The sequence below is a fragment of the Ambystoma mexicanum genome, chromosome 1q (assembly GCF_040938575.1).
Source record: "Ambystoma mexicanum isolate Mex_15411 chromosome 1q, UKY_AmexF1_1, whole genome shotgun sequence".
Classification (NCBI taxonomy): Eukaryota; Metazoa; Chordata; class Amphibia; order Caudata; family Ambystomatidae; genus Ambystoma; species Ambystoma mexicanum.
In genome coordinates this window covers 892,749,210-892,764,871 of record NC_090922.1, presented here as the reverse complement: position 1 = coordinate 892,764,871, position 15,662 = coordinate 892,749,210, and the positions used below count along the sequence as shown (strand labels likewise).

At 43.4% G+C, this 15,662-nt stretch overlaps 1 protein-coding gene across 1 annotated transcript in view; it reads left to right on the top strand.

Moving 5' to 3' along the window:
• DPYD (dihydropyrimidine dehydrogenase) overlaps window positions 1–15,662 on the top strand; it is a 3,651,715-nt gene that overhangs the window by 1,671,827 nt on the left and 1,964,226 nt on the right. Inside the window, exon 9 of the mRNA XM_069641531.1 lies at window positions 9,785–9,892. Coding sequence (XP_069497632.1) covers window positions 9,785–9,892 — 108 coding nt within the window. The remainder of the gene's footprint in view (window positions 1–9,784; window positions 9,893–15,662) is intronic.

Below are 15,662 nucleotides of genomic sequence, written 5' to 3'. Positions count from 1 at the left end.
CTTTGAAAAAACAGCCACCTTAGATACCACAGATCACCACACTTAGCACTTCATTACTCCCCCTGCATATTATGACCGTGCCCCTGAACGTCACGTACCCACCCTGCAGTTCCCCTCCATCACGCCCCACTCCACTTCTTGTTACTGCTGTTGCACGATCCGAATGTCACAAGGCCTAGTAGCACCGTGCGTGTATTTTTGGTTATCTCCCCTGTTCCCCCCTCCCTTAGTTGCCTTGTGGTGCCTGGAAAAACATTAGCTGTTTATTGCGCCTTATGAATATTCAATAAATCAAATCAAATCAAGGCTCACCCACAATGCCGGTGGCACGGTCATTCTAGCTGTGGAAGGATTCAGACATTAACTGCATTTGGGTGAATTTGCTCAATTGCACATGAGCAAGTACAATGATGCAACTCGTTACTCATGCACACAAACTGCAATAAACACGTTTACTCAGACCTAACATAAATTTAAAGGTTTGGTTTCATTTTCCTGGCAGAATAACATTGTACGTTCCATGTTTTCTTTTGGTATGTTTCTTCAAAGCCAACAGAAAAAAGAAGTGTAACATTGTTCAACTCATTTGCAGCACAGTCTTAATCGGTCTCATTGAAAGCATCTAAAGCTGGCTACAAGCACACTTAATTATTGTGTGGCAGTCGATTTACAAATGCCTGGCATCATGAATGCATTCCTAATAATGTTGGAATTCACTGGCACACAAGGGGAATATGCAAGCTGTGAGACGCTGCATCTGAAGGCTCCATAGGACCTTGTCAAACTTACAGTTGCATAATGGGTAGTTGGAAAAAATGTATTCGGTCAAAAGAAACAACGTGCACGATGACAGATATTTGCTGTTATTTCCATATCAGATTGTTTCCCTAGGTAAAAGTCCGCAACATGATTTGGAAATAAATCTATGTGCTCGAATTTTCGTTTGCAAAATACCCCCAGCTCCTTCACAGCAATGCGCACAGCAGAAGGCCAGATTGTGTTGCTAGATTCCATTTAACTCAAGTGGCCTCCATTCCTCATGGAGTTCTGAGTGTCAGTTTAGCCTGATGTGTTCCGTTCGGATGGCAAAGCGCGCTGATGCACAGACAATGCAAACATGTATTCGCCATGATCCAATGACTTTTGATAGGCGTATTATAGGCTTAGCCCAAGACGCAGCGTTGGACATCTCTGGCTCCCATCGATCCGCAAGCCACATACACACAGCAGAGCTTTGATGCAGAGCTGCGCCTGACTGAAACCTATCGCCCTTTGCTCAAGCAGGGCTCTCAGGTGAATATGGTCCATGAGCTGCAGGGGTGGCTCATCCATAATGGGGGACTGGGCAGATCCAACACCACCCATTATAAAGGAGCCAGGTCAGCCCTGTGAACATACTGAACACTTTCTCAGTAGCAGCAAGCAGTCCAGTAATCCTGGGCTTTCACTGTGTAAAAGACACAAGGATTCCCTTTGCCAATTTTCAGTACCCCAGCATGCATACCCAATTGGCTGTAGGGATGTGTGTGCTTGTGTGTGTGCCAGGGAGCAGGCTACTCGTTTCGGGGTGTTGGGAGAATTGCATTTGGAATGCAGCAGGCGGTATTGACATATTTGTATTACAGTGGTGTGGCATTTTATATTGGGCATCAGTTGTAAAGCAAACATGTAAGTGTTATGGTATGGTTAGACTGTCCTACATTGGAGCAGCCAGTATGGGTATATGTTTTTATTGAGACATGGCATCAAGGATAAAGCCAACATAACAAGTGTGTTTTGTCTCCACAGTGCCCTACATTGGTGCAAACAACTGTTTTCGCATTGTGACTTGGCATTTTGTACTGCCAAAGCCAACAGGAGTATGGTCTTCTATGGCAATACTTGCATCGACTGGTGCAGCTTACATGGGCATGTATGGGCAGAGCCAGCATGAACATATTTTTATATTGGGTTATATTTAGGGTAAAGTCCATGTAAAGATGAGTCTGAAAAATATCTCCTGTGTGCTGTTGGCGACTTGGTGCTACTGTATGTGTTCCTGTGTTATCCTACAAAATCAATTGATAACTTAGTTGCTTTTTACCAAATTTTCGCAAAGTGTGGTGTAAAATGCACAATTTGAACCCACTATTGATAGAATGTTCACCTTTAGTTGGCCCTTGCTATGCTTGTTCACTTCTGCATATTTGTGGTAAACATTTACCCCCTCCAACTAAAGAAATTCACTAGCCTTTACCAATTTGCGGCAGGAGCAGTGGCTTGGTCTCGAAGCGTGCTTTTGTAAATTTGGTGGAAATCCGTCCAGTAGTTTATTTTAAAACTGGCAAAATGTAGGTAAAAAAAATGTGCGATATCTGGGTTCGGTCTGCGGACCCATTTCCATGTTCGGACATCGGACGCACCCACTGACTGTATGGTGAAAAGCGTGAAGTGCGTCAGATTTTTGGAAACACCCACCATGTTGGATTCGCAGACATCGGCCACTGTTCGGGGACACTTCAGATGTTCGGGAGCAGTTTTTGGATGGTTTATAACTTTGGCACCACTTAATGAAACTGCATTCTATTCTAGTCCTGGTACTGAAAGGCTTTGCATAGTTTGGTGGGATTCTGTTAAGTGGGGGCGGAATTAGAGCGGTGTCCTAAAATAATTTAAAGGCTTGTAAAAGTGGTGTCATTTGACTGAATGTGATGCCATCAATGACATGTGTGATGTCATCTTTGATGTCCGGGGTGTTAGTCTTGGCAGTGCACGTTGGTGGCATGTGTTATGATTGCTTATCTTATCATAACTGGCACATTTCTGAGGTTTTTCGGTGTTACCTGTAACCATAATGTCCCTGTAACAACGTTTTTCCATTGAATTTCATAGGTTTTTATTGGTGCAACTTAACCATAACGTCCCTTTAACAAAGTGTTTTCATTGAATATGTATAGATGGGTAGGTAAGGGGTTAAAACAGGTGTGGAGAGTTTGTGGAGGTTAAAAACTTGAGGAAATGGTGGGCTTGGGAGGGTGAGCCCCCCAAATGAAAAAAGAAATGAAAAATCAGTGTTTTTTTTCGGTAAAAGAGTTTCAGAAAATATACCATGAATAAAACATTGCAGGTAAAATCATAGTAAACCCTCACACAATACAGTAACCCTTCATATGTATAAAAAAATACATGCACCACATATAAGACATCAATTCACAATACATTGAAACAGTTGCCCCACACTTAATGTTCGTGCTCAAATACTTCTGACAAACTTCTCAGTGATAAGCACTAAATGAATGCTTAAGAGACTCTCATGTATAAAGTAAATCTTTTAATTATGAGAAATGATAATAAATAAACATTGCTATTGTTATAGTCACTAAACATAACACAATATGCTAAAACTCATTCATGAGTAGACAGCTATCATTGTCATTGCCTCTATATCTACTCAAGATCAATCAATCCTCTCAGGGACATTCTAGCCACTTCATAAAGTAACCGCCTCCCTCATCAGATCTCACTAGGCACTGATAGAGTGATCTGTCCTCAATCCCTCACCTCTTTCCCAATGTGATATTACAAATTGTTAAAACATTCATACTTGCTACTCCTTAGAAGATAGAAGGTAGGGTGATGAATGGAGACAGGAGCCCAGAGACTTGTAGTTTTCACAGTCCACAAAATGTAATTCTTCTGAAAAAGTAGTGGGTCTATTCAAAAAGTTAATGGTACAGTTTTTCTAAGACTCAAGAAATGCCCAATAATGCAATTTCATATGCTTCAAAATCCAGTTACTAAAAAGTAGTTTGGTTCTTCCCTGCATTGAGTTGCATGAAGAAAGCTTCCAGTCTGCTTCAGTCCTCCAGCCCTCTAGCCCTCTCTGCCTCTTCTGCCAGTCATCAGGTCTGCTCACAGGCTCAGCTCATCTCCTGTCCCAAAACCCTGGGCTGAATCCTTAAATACTACTTGGGCATCTTCTCTAACAATCAGAGTCATCTGCAAAAAGCTTCTGAGGTCATATGTCATTGTTTATCAAATAGCATTAAAAGCAATAAGCTGCTGCGATCACCTGTCATTGTCTACCAATGAGCATTAAAAGCAATATACTGCCACTTTGATCATGCTTTGCTGCACCAGAAGTGATGCAGTTCATTAAAGCATTGTAGATTATTAAATAACTGCTATCTCACTTTTGTTGACTGTTATAGGGAGCCTTAGCACTTGTTCCCGAAAATTATGTAGATCATCTTAGAGACATTGTTTGCACGTTATTTGTTGCAGTCAGAGGGTTTGTTGATATTTAAGCAGACAAAGGGCTCTTCTGTCAAGTCCTATGGGACTCCATGGGAATGGGGATTAGCAGAATTTACTGGAACCACTGCGGCTGTAATGCCCCGGTAAATCCGGCAAGTCTGGTGCCAGTAATTCACTATGGGTCCGGTGGCAGCCTGCCAGTTTTACCGGCACGGCTACCGCTGGACTCGTAATGAACCCCGATGTGTTGACCATTGATTTTCTCAACTAACCTACTATTTGTTTTTTAAATGCAGTACAGCTATTTAATAAGTGAATTGTATTCTACAATGCATTGCATTCAAATCATGTGGAGGAATGACGAATTGATAAAGGAATGATACAATTATCAATGAAGAAAAGGTGAAGCAATGGTTCTATTGGTTTAAATAGGACATATATCCAACAGTCCTGTATTGTGCTAACATCAGGTTGGCCTGAGTTTGAACTCTGAGCAAACTATCCCCCCAACATTTGAGAGTGTTTCAGGGCATATTCTTATTGAAACAAACTAACTGATAGATTATGTATTTTCATGGAAGATTAAATTCTAGTGTGGCCAGATGCTTTATTTTATTGCCATTTTCAAAGACAAATGTATGCATTTTCTGACACCTTTTGACCCTGATTTCGCATAAAAATCATTCATTTGCTGGGACTAATGCGGTGGAACAACAGGGCCTGTAAAAAAAGCCCTAAATTGAATTACAGGATATGTCTGATTGTGGATTTGCCATAGTTAAAACCTCACATGTTATTCACCATTGGCCTTCTATGCAGAAGAGAAGCAAATATTAATCAGTCTGAAACTATAAGACTAATAAACACGAGACTGAGTGTGTTTAGAAGATACTAGCCTAATGTTTTATTTGACACCACATTTGAATTCTATATTAAAATATTAAAAGGAAAAAAGAAATCATGACTTTATGAAGCAACAACTGAAGAATAATCTAACAGAACGTTTGTTCCTCAGGAGAATGGCTCCCTTCGCCTGCTTTTTGAACAGTGTCCAAATAATGTTCTTTTACAAGAGAAAATGCCAGGGAGAATGACACCCTTGTCCTGACTTATGGGCTTCACCCAGTCTTAATGCAATATCCAAGAGAATGACTCTCTTCTCCTTGTGTAGATGAATGTGGTTCCCAATACAACCAGAGGGAATGGTTCCCTTCCCCTAGTGTCTCCAGTACAACTCTCAGCCCAGTACCAAGAGAATAACTCCTTTCTCCTGGTGTTTTATTGCACAGTTCACCACAAGGCCAGGGGGAATATGTCCCTATCCCTGGTGTCTGCAACACATGCCCTGGGTCTGTACTGGGAGAATGCGTCCCTTCTGCTGATCCTGCTTGGTTTAGTGCACAGCATGGACAGGGGGAATGACTACCTTCCTCTGCCGTCTTTATCACAGCTTTTGTCCTATACCAGGAGAATGGCTCCCTTCACCTGACACTACTGGTACAGTTCTCTCTCAATGTTGGGGTTCTAGTCCATTTCCTGGTGGCCATGGGTTTCCTGGCTACCGCTGTGCTGAGGACAACTTCCACTAATGCTCTCTTTCTCACTGTTATGGTCCCAGACCCTTTTCTGGTGGCCAGTGGTTGTTACCACTGCACTGAGGAGGATTTCCTCTGATGCAAGCCTTTTCACTGTTGGGGTCTCAGATCCACCTTTCGTTATGCCCATGAACACAACTGGGCCGGGGAAAAGCCATTTTAGCCTCTGTGTCAATCCCAAGGTCCCCTCCGGTTCTCATGTACCTCCCCTTACGGAGCTCTGGTACATTGTCAGGACTTCCTGGGTCCGGGACACACCAGACCAGCTCTATGGGTTTCCCTCCCCTGCACTCATGACTTTGTGGCATCTTCTGGGCTTTGGGATTCCGTCTGCTTCCACTCGGTGGGTGGAGAACTTCTTTGGCATCCTCTTGCCACTCTTTGCATTTCCATAGCTAATAGTCAGTGTTTGATTCTCCTGCACTGGAGAACTGGAAGCTTTCCACGACAGGACTGGATACCGCTGTACCTGCTACCACTGTGCTTCCCATTAGAGCTGCGTTCGGCCATGCGGCCGGGCTTTACACATCTAACAGCTCTTTTTCCCTTTTTATTCATTGTATCTCATTCCTCCCATGTGAACTGCACAAGTCTTTCTTCTTTGTTAGTGACTAAATACTCATGCATCCTTGGGGCCACCTCGTACCAGCGTTATCACAGTCAATGATGTTTATGTCCCACAATTGAATGTAACATCCATTTCTCGGATTCCCATGTATGCAGAAAATGTCTTAGTTATAGGGAGTTCCTTATGGGAATGGTAGTCCTTGTCCCCTTGAGGGGCGACCCTCCCAGTGACGTCCTGCTTTCCCAAACCTATAAGGGGGGTTTGACCTATCAGCCTCACCTCCCTAGCCTCAAAGGGGGTGGCTCACACCAAGGACAAAGGGACAAGCTTCCAGATTCGTCACAGCTCCCAATAGCATGGTGGGTAATTTTGCTACAATGGCAATTCTGACCACCAACAGCAGAAGTTACCTCAAATTGGTAAATGTAAACTATTCTGCTATCAACCCATTCATTGCCAATATTACCAGTTCTTGGGATTGTCTTTAATCATGACACACAAGGAAAGGTTTCTATTGAATGTTTGTATCAAGATCTTGTAATTACAATTTCAAAATGTGTCAACAAGCCTTCTAAAAACATCAGACCGCTTACCAGATCAAGATATTCCTGTTTCGATAAAGTGTGCTGTCTGGCCAAGCAGGAGCTTCTTAATGCAAGCAAAACTGATACAGCAAGGTATCAAATTATAGAACCGTGGCATCATACATATTCACATTTAATTGAAATCAAGAAATCAGATGATGAAATGGAGAAATAGGACTCAGTAATGGATCTGCTAGCAATGATCATGGCAGTGTCTGGTACCTTATAACAAAATATTGCAACTCAGGACATTAACCAAGACATGAACTGAAATCTTCAATCACAAAAAGACAGTTGGTATCAGCACTTCCAGGAGCTGTATGAGCAAGAGTATGAGTAACATATCTGTGTGTGTGTAAATAGGTTCTCACACAATATTATTGGGATTCTGAGACAGTTCTCATGGAGAGTGATATCTCCGTAGCATTGCATGCCCAAAAGTCGGGTAAATCCCTGGGGTTGACAACTTGACAATTAAACTGTTCAAGGCTAAACCCTCAGTGTGCGTCTCATGTTTAACTATCTTTTTAATAAGATGAGCAAAGTGACTTAAGTGCCAAGTAGCTTGAAGAAGGCTGTGATAGGATCCATTTTTTAAAAGGTGACAGTACATTGCCTGTCACTTATATACCAATGTCTTTTATTGGCATTTTTTCCACATTTTATGGTAACATTTTATTGGACAATCTAGAACAATGGGTTGAAAGAGGTTCTTTTTTCAACAGATGTGCAGGCTGGATTTGATAATTGAGGCATACAATAAAGCAAGTCTTCCTTTTCTTTGCCTTTTTAAGTAAATATATAACCCTAAGGAAAGACAGTCTTTAAATAGCATTCACAGATTTTCAAATAGCCTTTCGTAGAGTGGACCATAATGCCCTCTGGGAAGTTTTAGTGATTATGAATGTGCCAAACGATATTTTGAACGGAATTGTAAACCCCATCATGATACTTTATGACGATAATACTGCAGTTCACTGATTCGTTTACTAACATGTGTGGGGTCCGACAGGAGTGTGTTTTGGCACGCCTGTTATTACTTATTTATAAAAACAACTTATCAATCAGAATAATACATTTGAAGGATGATACCCCTCAGATATGTGGGAGGGAATAAGGTGTCCTTTGTATGCTGTTGCTGCATTAGTTCTTTCTAAAACTCCTGCCAGGCTAAAAAAAATATATATTGTATGTAGCTATACCTTTTGTGAAGAAAGGAAACTTAAAATTAAGTCAAGCAAGCCATGTGTGATGGCATGCCAATGCTCTCGCACAAATAATTAGTTAAAAATACACTATGAGGGATCTTTACTGAGACAGGTGGACAGTTATGACAACCTCTGGGTCAACTGCAAAGTAACATTGCTTTGGCACAGCAAATGTCCAAAAGTGAGTGTGTATTTAAAGGATGGAGAGAAGCATGGTTGTGAATTTGGAAGCAATCTTCCACTGGCTGTATTTAAGGTCCACAATATGCAAGCAGTTGTGGCTACCATGTATGGAAATGAACTATGGAGATACTGGACGGTCACCAGAGGGTATAAATTAGGTTTATGAAACAAACATTTTGTATACCACTGAATCCACCATCTATTTTGATGTATCTATTTTGATTTATTACATACACGTGACAAGCAATTTAGAAGTCATTGGTGAAAATGAGTCCACCCCAAGTAGAGTAGTTTGACTGATCTGAACATTGCAATTGACAGAGTCAAAATATTTTGTTTAGAGAAGCAATTTGGTAAGACTAGAACTTTGTCGAGATTTCCAGGTTATCTAATTCATGAATCTGTTCTAGGAGTGGAATCCTATTTGGATGTGACAACCCCTATTTAGAAACGGTTGCTTTATTAAAGTTTAGATTAAGCATCCTCCCAATGACTGATTTTAATACTAACTGGGTGACAACAAATTGTCAAGAATATGCCCTTTTCGCTTGTTTGTTTATTAAAACAGAGGTTCAATTCCTTTTAATTTGCCATGGATATAGCCCAGCGGTGAAGAGATGGTTGTTACCAATTTTCTATCAAATATGGTGTACAGTCTCCATTGGATGCACATGTGCAGCAGCAATTGTAATAGATGAAGCTTGGCATGGGAAATGCAAATGCTTGAAGAACTGAAATGTTAAGTTTTCTATGAAAGCCTTGTATAATTGTATCATGTTTGATGAAATATGTGATGTATGTATTTATTATTTGTGCCTGCATGGTTATTGTTTCCGAAAAGTGAATTTCGACTTTTTATTTTGACATGATGGATTGTGCTGACCCACAAAAATGGAACACTGTATATTAGCTAACAATATTTGCAGTTATTTCAACAAAAGTATTAGTGGGGATTGTTCTCGATGGAAGCCATTCAGACAGCCTCCTAAATTTCAGTTTCAAAAGTGAACTCGATGAACCTCTTTGTAATGTTCTTTTTTAAGTGCAAGACAAATTCATCTAAAATCATCATTACGGATTTAAAAAAGGCACCAAAATGGATAATATGTAGGTTTGTGTGGAATGTTTTGCTTGTGTTGAATGTATCTTAATATCTTAAGTTAAGCACACGCTCCTTCGTTTCCTGTACTGTTTGTCTTTCTTATGAGTTATCCAGGTGTGTCCTTTTATGGACGCATTGCACCACAAACATGTGATTTCCGACTGCATTTTTTGATTCACATTAAGGTGTGGCTGGAGATGTTCAGTGTTTACACAAATGTGCACCAGTAATGATGGACCTCTTGCTGATAAGTCTAGTACTTAGATGACGTATTAACATTAACCATTTCGAAACCCATTGTTTTACAGGCTTGCCTGAACCAAACATAGACAAGGTTTTCCAGGGGCTAACAATGAACCAAGGATTTTTTACATCTAAAGACTTCCTACCACTCGTAGCAAAGGCAAGCAAACAAGGTATGGCTGAATATCACGTATTGTACAGTTTTGATAAGCATTTCTTTTCCAATGTCTGATATGTTATCATTGGACAGCACAGGCAGATTATTTTTGGTCATGGTGAAATGATTGTTTGTGTTTAGTACTTTGACACTAGGAATTATTGGAATTCCGAATTAAGGACATCAGGGGTCGAGTCCTGAGAGAAAAGGTGGGGTCGGGGGACTCATTAACATACCAGTTGTATGTTGTTTCCCCAGAAATTAGCATGTCAAGACGCCCTCAGAAAAAAGTGGGTAGTTATCTCATAAAAGTGGGGGACTCTGTCCACCGTGTGTACCTTTGACTTGAGCCCTGGGGGAAAATATTCTACCTCTGGCTATCTCACAGTTTATGCAGAGTTAATAGAATTCTACATCCGTATTCTACTGGTGGGGAAGGGGCTAAATGACAATCTGGGTTATCATTTGCTGGAAGATGATGAAAATGACCAAAGCAAGAGGCTCAATAAACATGGTTACCTGATTCGGTGGGTGTGGGAATTGCCATCTGGTGCGGGTGCAAATCCTTGGCTTTTTGATTTTTAGTAATGCATAGAATGATATGGGTACTGTAAGGAAGGCATGGTATCAAACAGAAACACAGACACAAGTGATCACAATTCAAGGGTGTTCATGAACTTGAACAGGATTTAAAAAATCCTAAATCTAAAGATGGGAGCAAGCTACAACCATCAAATAATAATAACACAGTTTGTATGGTGTCTTGTCAAAATAAAAGGGCCTATACTAATAAACCTATAGCCAATCCTTACTTCTAAATACAAATAGTTTAGGAAACAATGTTATGAAAAAGAAAGCATGAGACAAGGTGGCACACTCGAGCTTGCACAGTTTATGTTTTCTCTAGCACGAGGGTGCAGTTCAAATGACAGTATCAGGGGCTTCTGTAACAAAGTCTCTTGCCATTTACAGTCTCTTACTTCAAAGGGTCTGATATGACAAACAAACATTCAAAAGTTCCTTTCTCCTCAGGATTCAAAAGTACAACTTCTTGGGTGATTTCCATTCACCCTCGATCTGCCTCAGCCGGTCTCAGACCCACTTTAACACAAAACCTTCTAGAGTTATTTACTGTTTCCCCGCAGATCCCCCTCTGCCGGGCTCAGACCTATTTTAACACAAAATCTTCAATTGGTCTCCGTCTCCTTGGCTCGGACCAGATTTGTGTATTTTTTCCAAACTTTCTCTGTTTCATCAAAATTGAAGACTTTTGACTGTGTGCAGATTTAGCTTGAGCCGTCGCAGGACCACTTTGATTCAGATTTATTTGTTCACTTTCAAATGATCCCCTCTGCCAGAATCGGATCAAATGTATCTACTTTCATTACTCATCAGCAGGATACCTTACAGAGGCCTTTGATTGAGCACCCAGGCAGTGCTGGACCACTCTGTCAAAGGTATTGTAGCTTGCTTTAAAGTTCAATCACTCATCAGCAGTATAATTTCACTTGTATCTCTTATCACATGCATTTTAACAATGTTTGCTCCAGCGCTCACCATACAATGTTACTACTTGCAACCATGGCTTCAACACAGACTAGTCTTGTATTGGTCTACCCAACTCACCGGCTGTGTTGTTTTCATTGAAGCAGCTTTGTTCTTGAAGTCCAGGTTAGATCCACAGTGGCTGGTGATTCTCGCCGCCTTGATTATTGATGTGGGAGGGCCCCGGTATCTCAGAACTCACAATGCAGGATTATTCGGCCTGTTTTCCTGGTCTTATACTTTCCATTCTCAAGGACTCATGAAAGCAACGGTTCCTTGTCAAAAAGGTTAAGGGTACTTCCCTCCTCATGATCCCTTTCTGTTTTGCCGTCTTTCTTCTCTCTTTAAACTGTCCTCTTGGAACAGCTGTTTCCTCGTGTGTTTTGCCTCGCACAGTGTGTGCTCTTGTGCTCCGCCTTTTATCCATGTGGGTAAGTGTAATGGAAGTCAGGAATGTGTGATTGTCGATAATTGCATCACCTCACCTGACCATAGTATGGGGAAATGTCAGGTACACTACTTGGCTGTTAGTCTGTTTTCCCTTAGCGTGGGCTGTCAGTGAGAAAGAGTTTGTGTTGTAATAGGGTGGGGGATGAGTTTCTAAATATCATACCGGGTACGAGGGGGTAAAGGTGTTACAAGGAAGGGGATACTGCATCTCACAATCTGGATTCCCACTTCCACTCCCCAAAGACCCCTCACCCAGGTGATCAACCCACACTGGCCCACCCTCAGCAACTGGATCCAAAAGTGATGACCGTGTGCTGGCCACTTGGTTGACAGATCCCTGGGGACTAGTGGGTGATAGACATTCTGGTTTCTCAAAGTACTTCATCTCCAAACATTTTATTGACTAACCATATTCTCCTTTTCTTCAACTCCATGCCAAAAACATAGAGTTCTAGTGCCCTGCTGCATGAGTAGCCTGATCCACAGCACCTGCCCTACTCAGCAGTGACAGCCAAGTCTCTGCAGCGCAGGAGCACAATTTAAGATATGCTCTCCCTGTACTAAAACTACAATGATTATAAGTAACCCAATCTCGTGGAATGGTGAACTCTAAATACAGCTGTGCCTGAGTTTAGGCATAGTGCATGGTACTACTTATTATCATTGCCACCACATCTCACTTGATATTGCACATGTTTCAGCTCCGGTGAGTCAGCTCTGCTGTTTAAGGTGCTGTATATTCTGGTGAGCTGCGTGAAGTCTGCCAAATGACAGGAGAAGTGCCTCAAGAATTGGACCTCTTTGTTGATCTCTTTGTGAGGGCAACACCCTCCGCCAGAGACAGCCTCACAGCAGGCAGCTCTGCTGAGCCCCGACATCAATGGAGCACACCCATTTTAATAAGTAGCCTCACACCAGGGTGCTGCATCTCTAAAGGCCTTAGTTCTTAGTAGGGCGTTGGCTTACGATAGGCAGAAATGCTCTAGTCAATGGAAGGAGACTTCCACCATCTTGTTTCTCTTCATCTATCTTTCCCATTCCTGACCCCTCCACTTCCTTTGGGTGTGTCATCAGAAGGGCAAAGTCCACTCCACCCAAGAGCAGGGATTTCGCCACTAAGGAAGGATAGCTTTAAACCAATCACCTGAAGACTTGTGCCCTTAAAAAAGGGGTCTCCCATCACTTCAGCAGATTCTCTTAGATCCTCTCGGATCATACCAAGACCAGCAGGTTTGTTCTGGTAGAATTTACAGGACTTGCTTTGGGAAACTTGAACTTTCCAAAGCCCTCAACCTCTGGTGAAGGGGTCATCTAAGGCAAAAGGAATTTCTACCCTCTATTCACTCCCTGGGAACATCAGGAGTAACCTTTGCTATGGACCAGGACATCCCACTCTGCAACAGAATCTCCTGAAGTTGTGAGAGCCAGCCTTGAATGGAAATATCCTGTCCTTGCGTCCCCCTTAGCAGGACTCACAGCATCCTGAGGGCCAGACCAGCTCTACCACTGCACCAAGCTGGTCACTCTGTGTTCACCACACCTTGAACAAGAGGGGAAGTGCTGATGCTGGCTTTTGTGCTCCTCCACCAATTCAAATGTTTAGCTTTTAATTTGAACCAGCTTGACACTGCATCGGGCCCTAGCTGAGCCTGTCACTTGCATGGTCCGAATCGAATTCTCGATGCTGGAACACAATCTGAATCACTGGTGAGTCACATGCCGACTCTGACCAGGGCTTTAAAAATGGCTTGATCCAGCTATCCCTTGAAAGTCTGCCTCATTGACCTGCCCCCAAGATCACCACGTTGACTGTCGCCCAGTGACTTTAGCTGCTGAAGTGTCACTCATCAACCCCTTCCAGCAAATAAAACCTGGCTCGGCCTGGCCCAACTGTGAAGCAATCCTGTGACTGCCCCTAACTGCATCTTTGAAAGCACCCCTTATACCACACAGAGCAACCACATTCACCCGTACTCAATGCTGCTTTCTGTTTGGCCTACATGATCCAATATGCACAAACTAAGCTTCACCCTCTGACATCAATTTTCTACAGTGGGTGCGCTGGTAGAGGCAATCCCAATGCAAACATCACAGATAAACACCTGAGAGGAGCAGAAGCATTAGCCCCCAGCCAGCCAGGAAGCCTGGAGTGCATGGAGAAACCAAGACGTGCAGCTCAGAGGCTGCGAGTCAGCACAGAGCCACCACAGTCCCTGGAAGACGCTGATGGAATTTGAGAATGCCGGAAGCACCCGCAAACAACTGAGGACTAGCAGTAATCTATCCAGAGAGATTGAGGAGTCCAGAACCATTGGTGGGATGGATAAAAGAAGGGAGAATTACAAAGGGAAGTCTGGAGTGCCTACCCAGAAACCTAATCAAGGCCTCTAAAATGAATCTTCATAGTCGCAGTGTCAGGACGAGGTGGGGGGGTCTGTACTTCCGCTCTCTATATGGCAGAGGAAAGGCACAGAGGACCCCAGCCAAGATTCTCTGATATGGTAACGATGGACGAGCAATCAAGGCCTAGCTTCTCAGGAGGTGATGCAGGCTGGTTCTTAAGTACAGTGTATCCCCAAGCCCCCACAAAGGAATGTCCACACACTGTATTACTGAAAACACAGTCTTTATATAATTAATATTCAAAGGTTATGTACACTTATCACAATAATGCACTTTGTGCTCCGGAAAATCAACAATGGTAAATATCTACAATTCTAAAGTGGTACCACTAGTATTCGATTAGAGTGCATCAACAAGGCTGTGAAAATGCCACACGGATCAATAGCAATGAAACCAGCAATAGAAAGAAGAGAGAAAGCAGACGGATGAAACAATAGGCAGACGACTGGTCCTCGCTACTGGACACAGCTCTGAGTGGAGATCCCCCCACCTGGGCAACCTGTAAAATAACGATATATAAAACAAGCCCAGTCCATATATTGTTCAAGAGTCTCGTTCTCTCCTACAATGTTTTACCCCCCCAATGTACCTGGTGGAGTAGAGTTCGTCGGCGAGGCGTCGACCGATCCTTCTGGAGTGACTCCCTTTAAGGCAGGAGCCACGGATCGTCGAGAGGCGTCGCGGACTCGGGGTTCGGTGTCGGGGAATCGGCGGCCCTTCTTGAATGTCGCCCCTTTCAAGCGGGAGACACGGGGCGCCGAACGTCCGACCGTGAACCGGGTAGAACGACGTCGATGAGGCAGCAGGCTTTGATCCGAGCGGTGCTCGTCGACGACAGAGCGTTGGCGTCCTGCAAGGAAGAGGCGTGCGGGGCACCTCGGTGACGATAGTTCTGGACCGCAAAGAGATGAAGAAGAACTGTGGCCCAGCAAGGGCGTCGAGTCGTCGGCGTCTCTGCGGCCTTTGGGTGGCGGGAAACCCACCGGTGGATACTCCTCGGCGCGTCGACGGTCAGGCCTTCTCCCACAGGAGACGGTACGGCGATGCAGACGAGAGCGTCCGTTGATCAAGTTAAAGTTCTTAGGCAAACGGGAGCGCGGCGGCTCCGGTCGGCGACGGCGGTCGTCGACAGTGGCGGACAACAGTCCGGGCGCTTCGCTTTGGGATTCCTCAGCAGTCCCCGTATCGGGTCGGCAGCCTGTCGTAGGTCTGTCTACCAGGGAGCGTTGGCAAAGGTCAGCTGTGCACGATGGTCCCTCGTAGCTCGGGAAGAGGGCGTCTTACCAGGTCCTCTCTGGGTCAGTCCTTGGAGACACAGCAGCCTTTAGATCGTGAAGGAGAGCCACGGCAATCCTTCTCTTCCAGCAGGGTCTCAAGGTCAAGCGTCA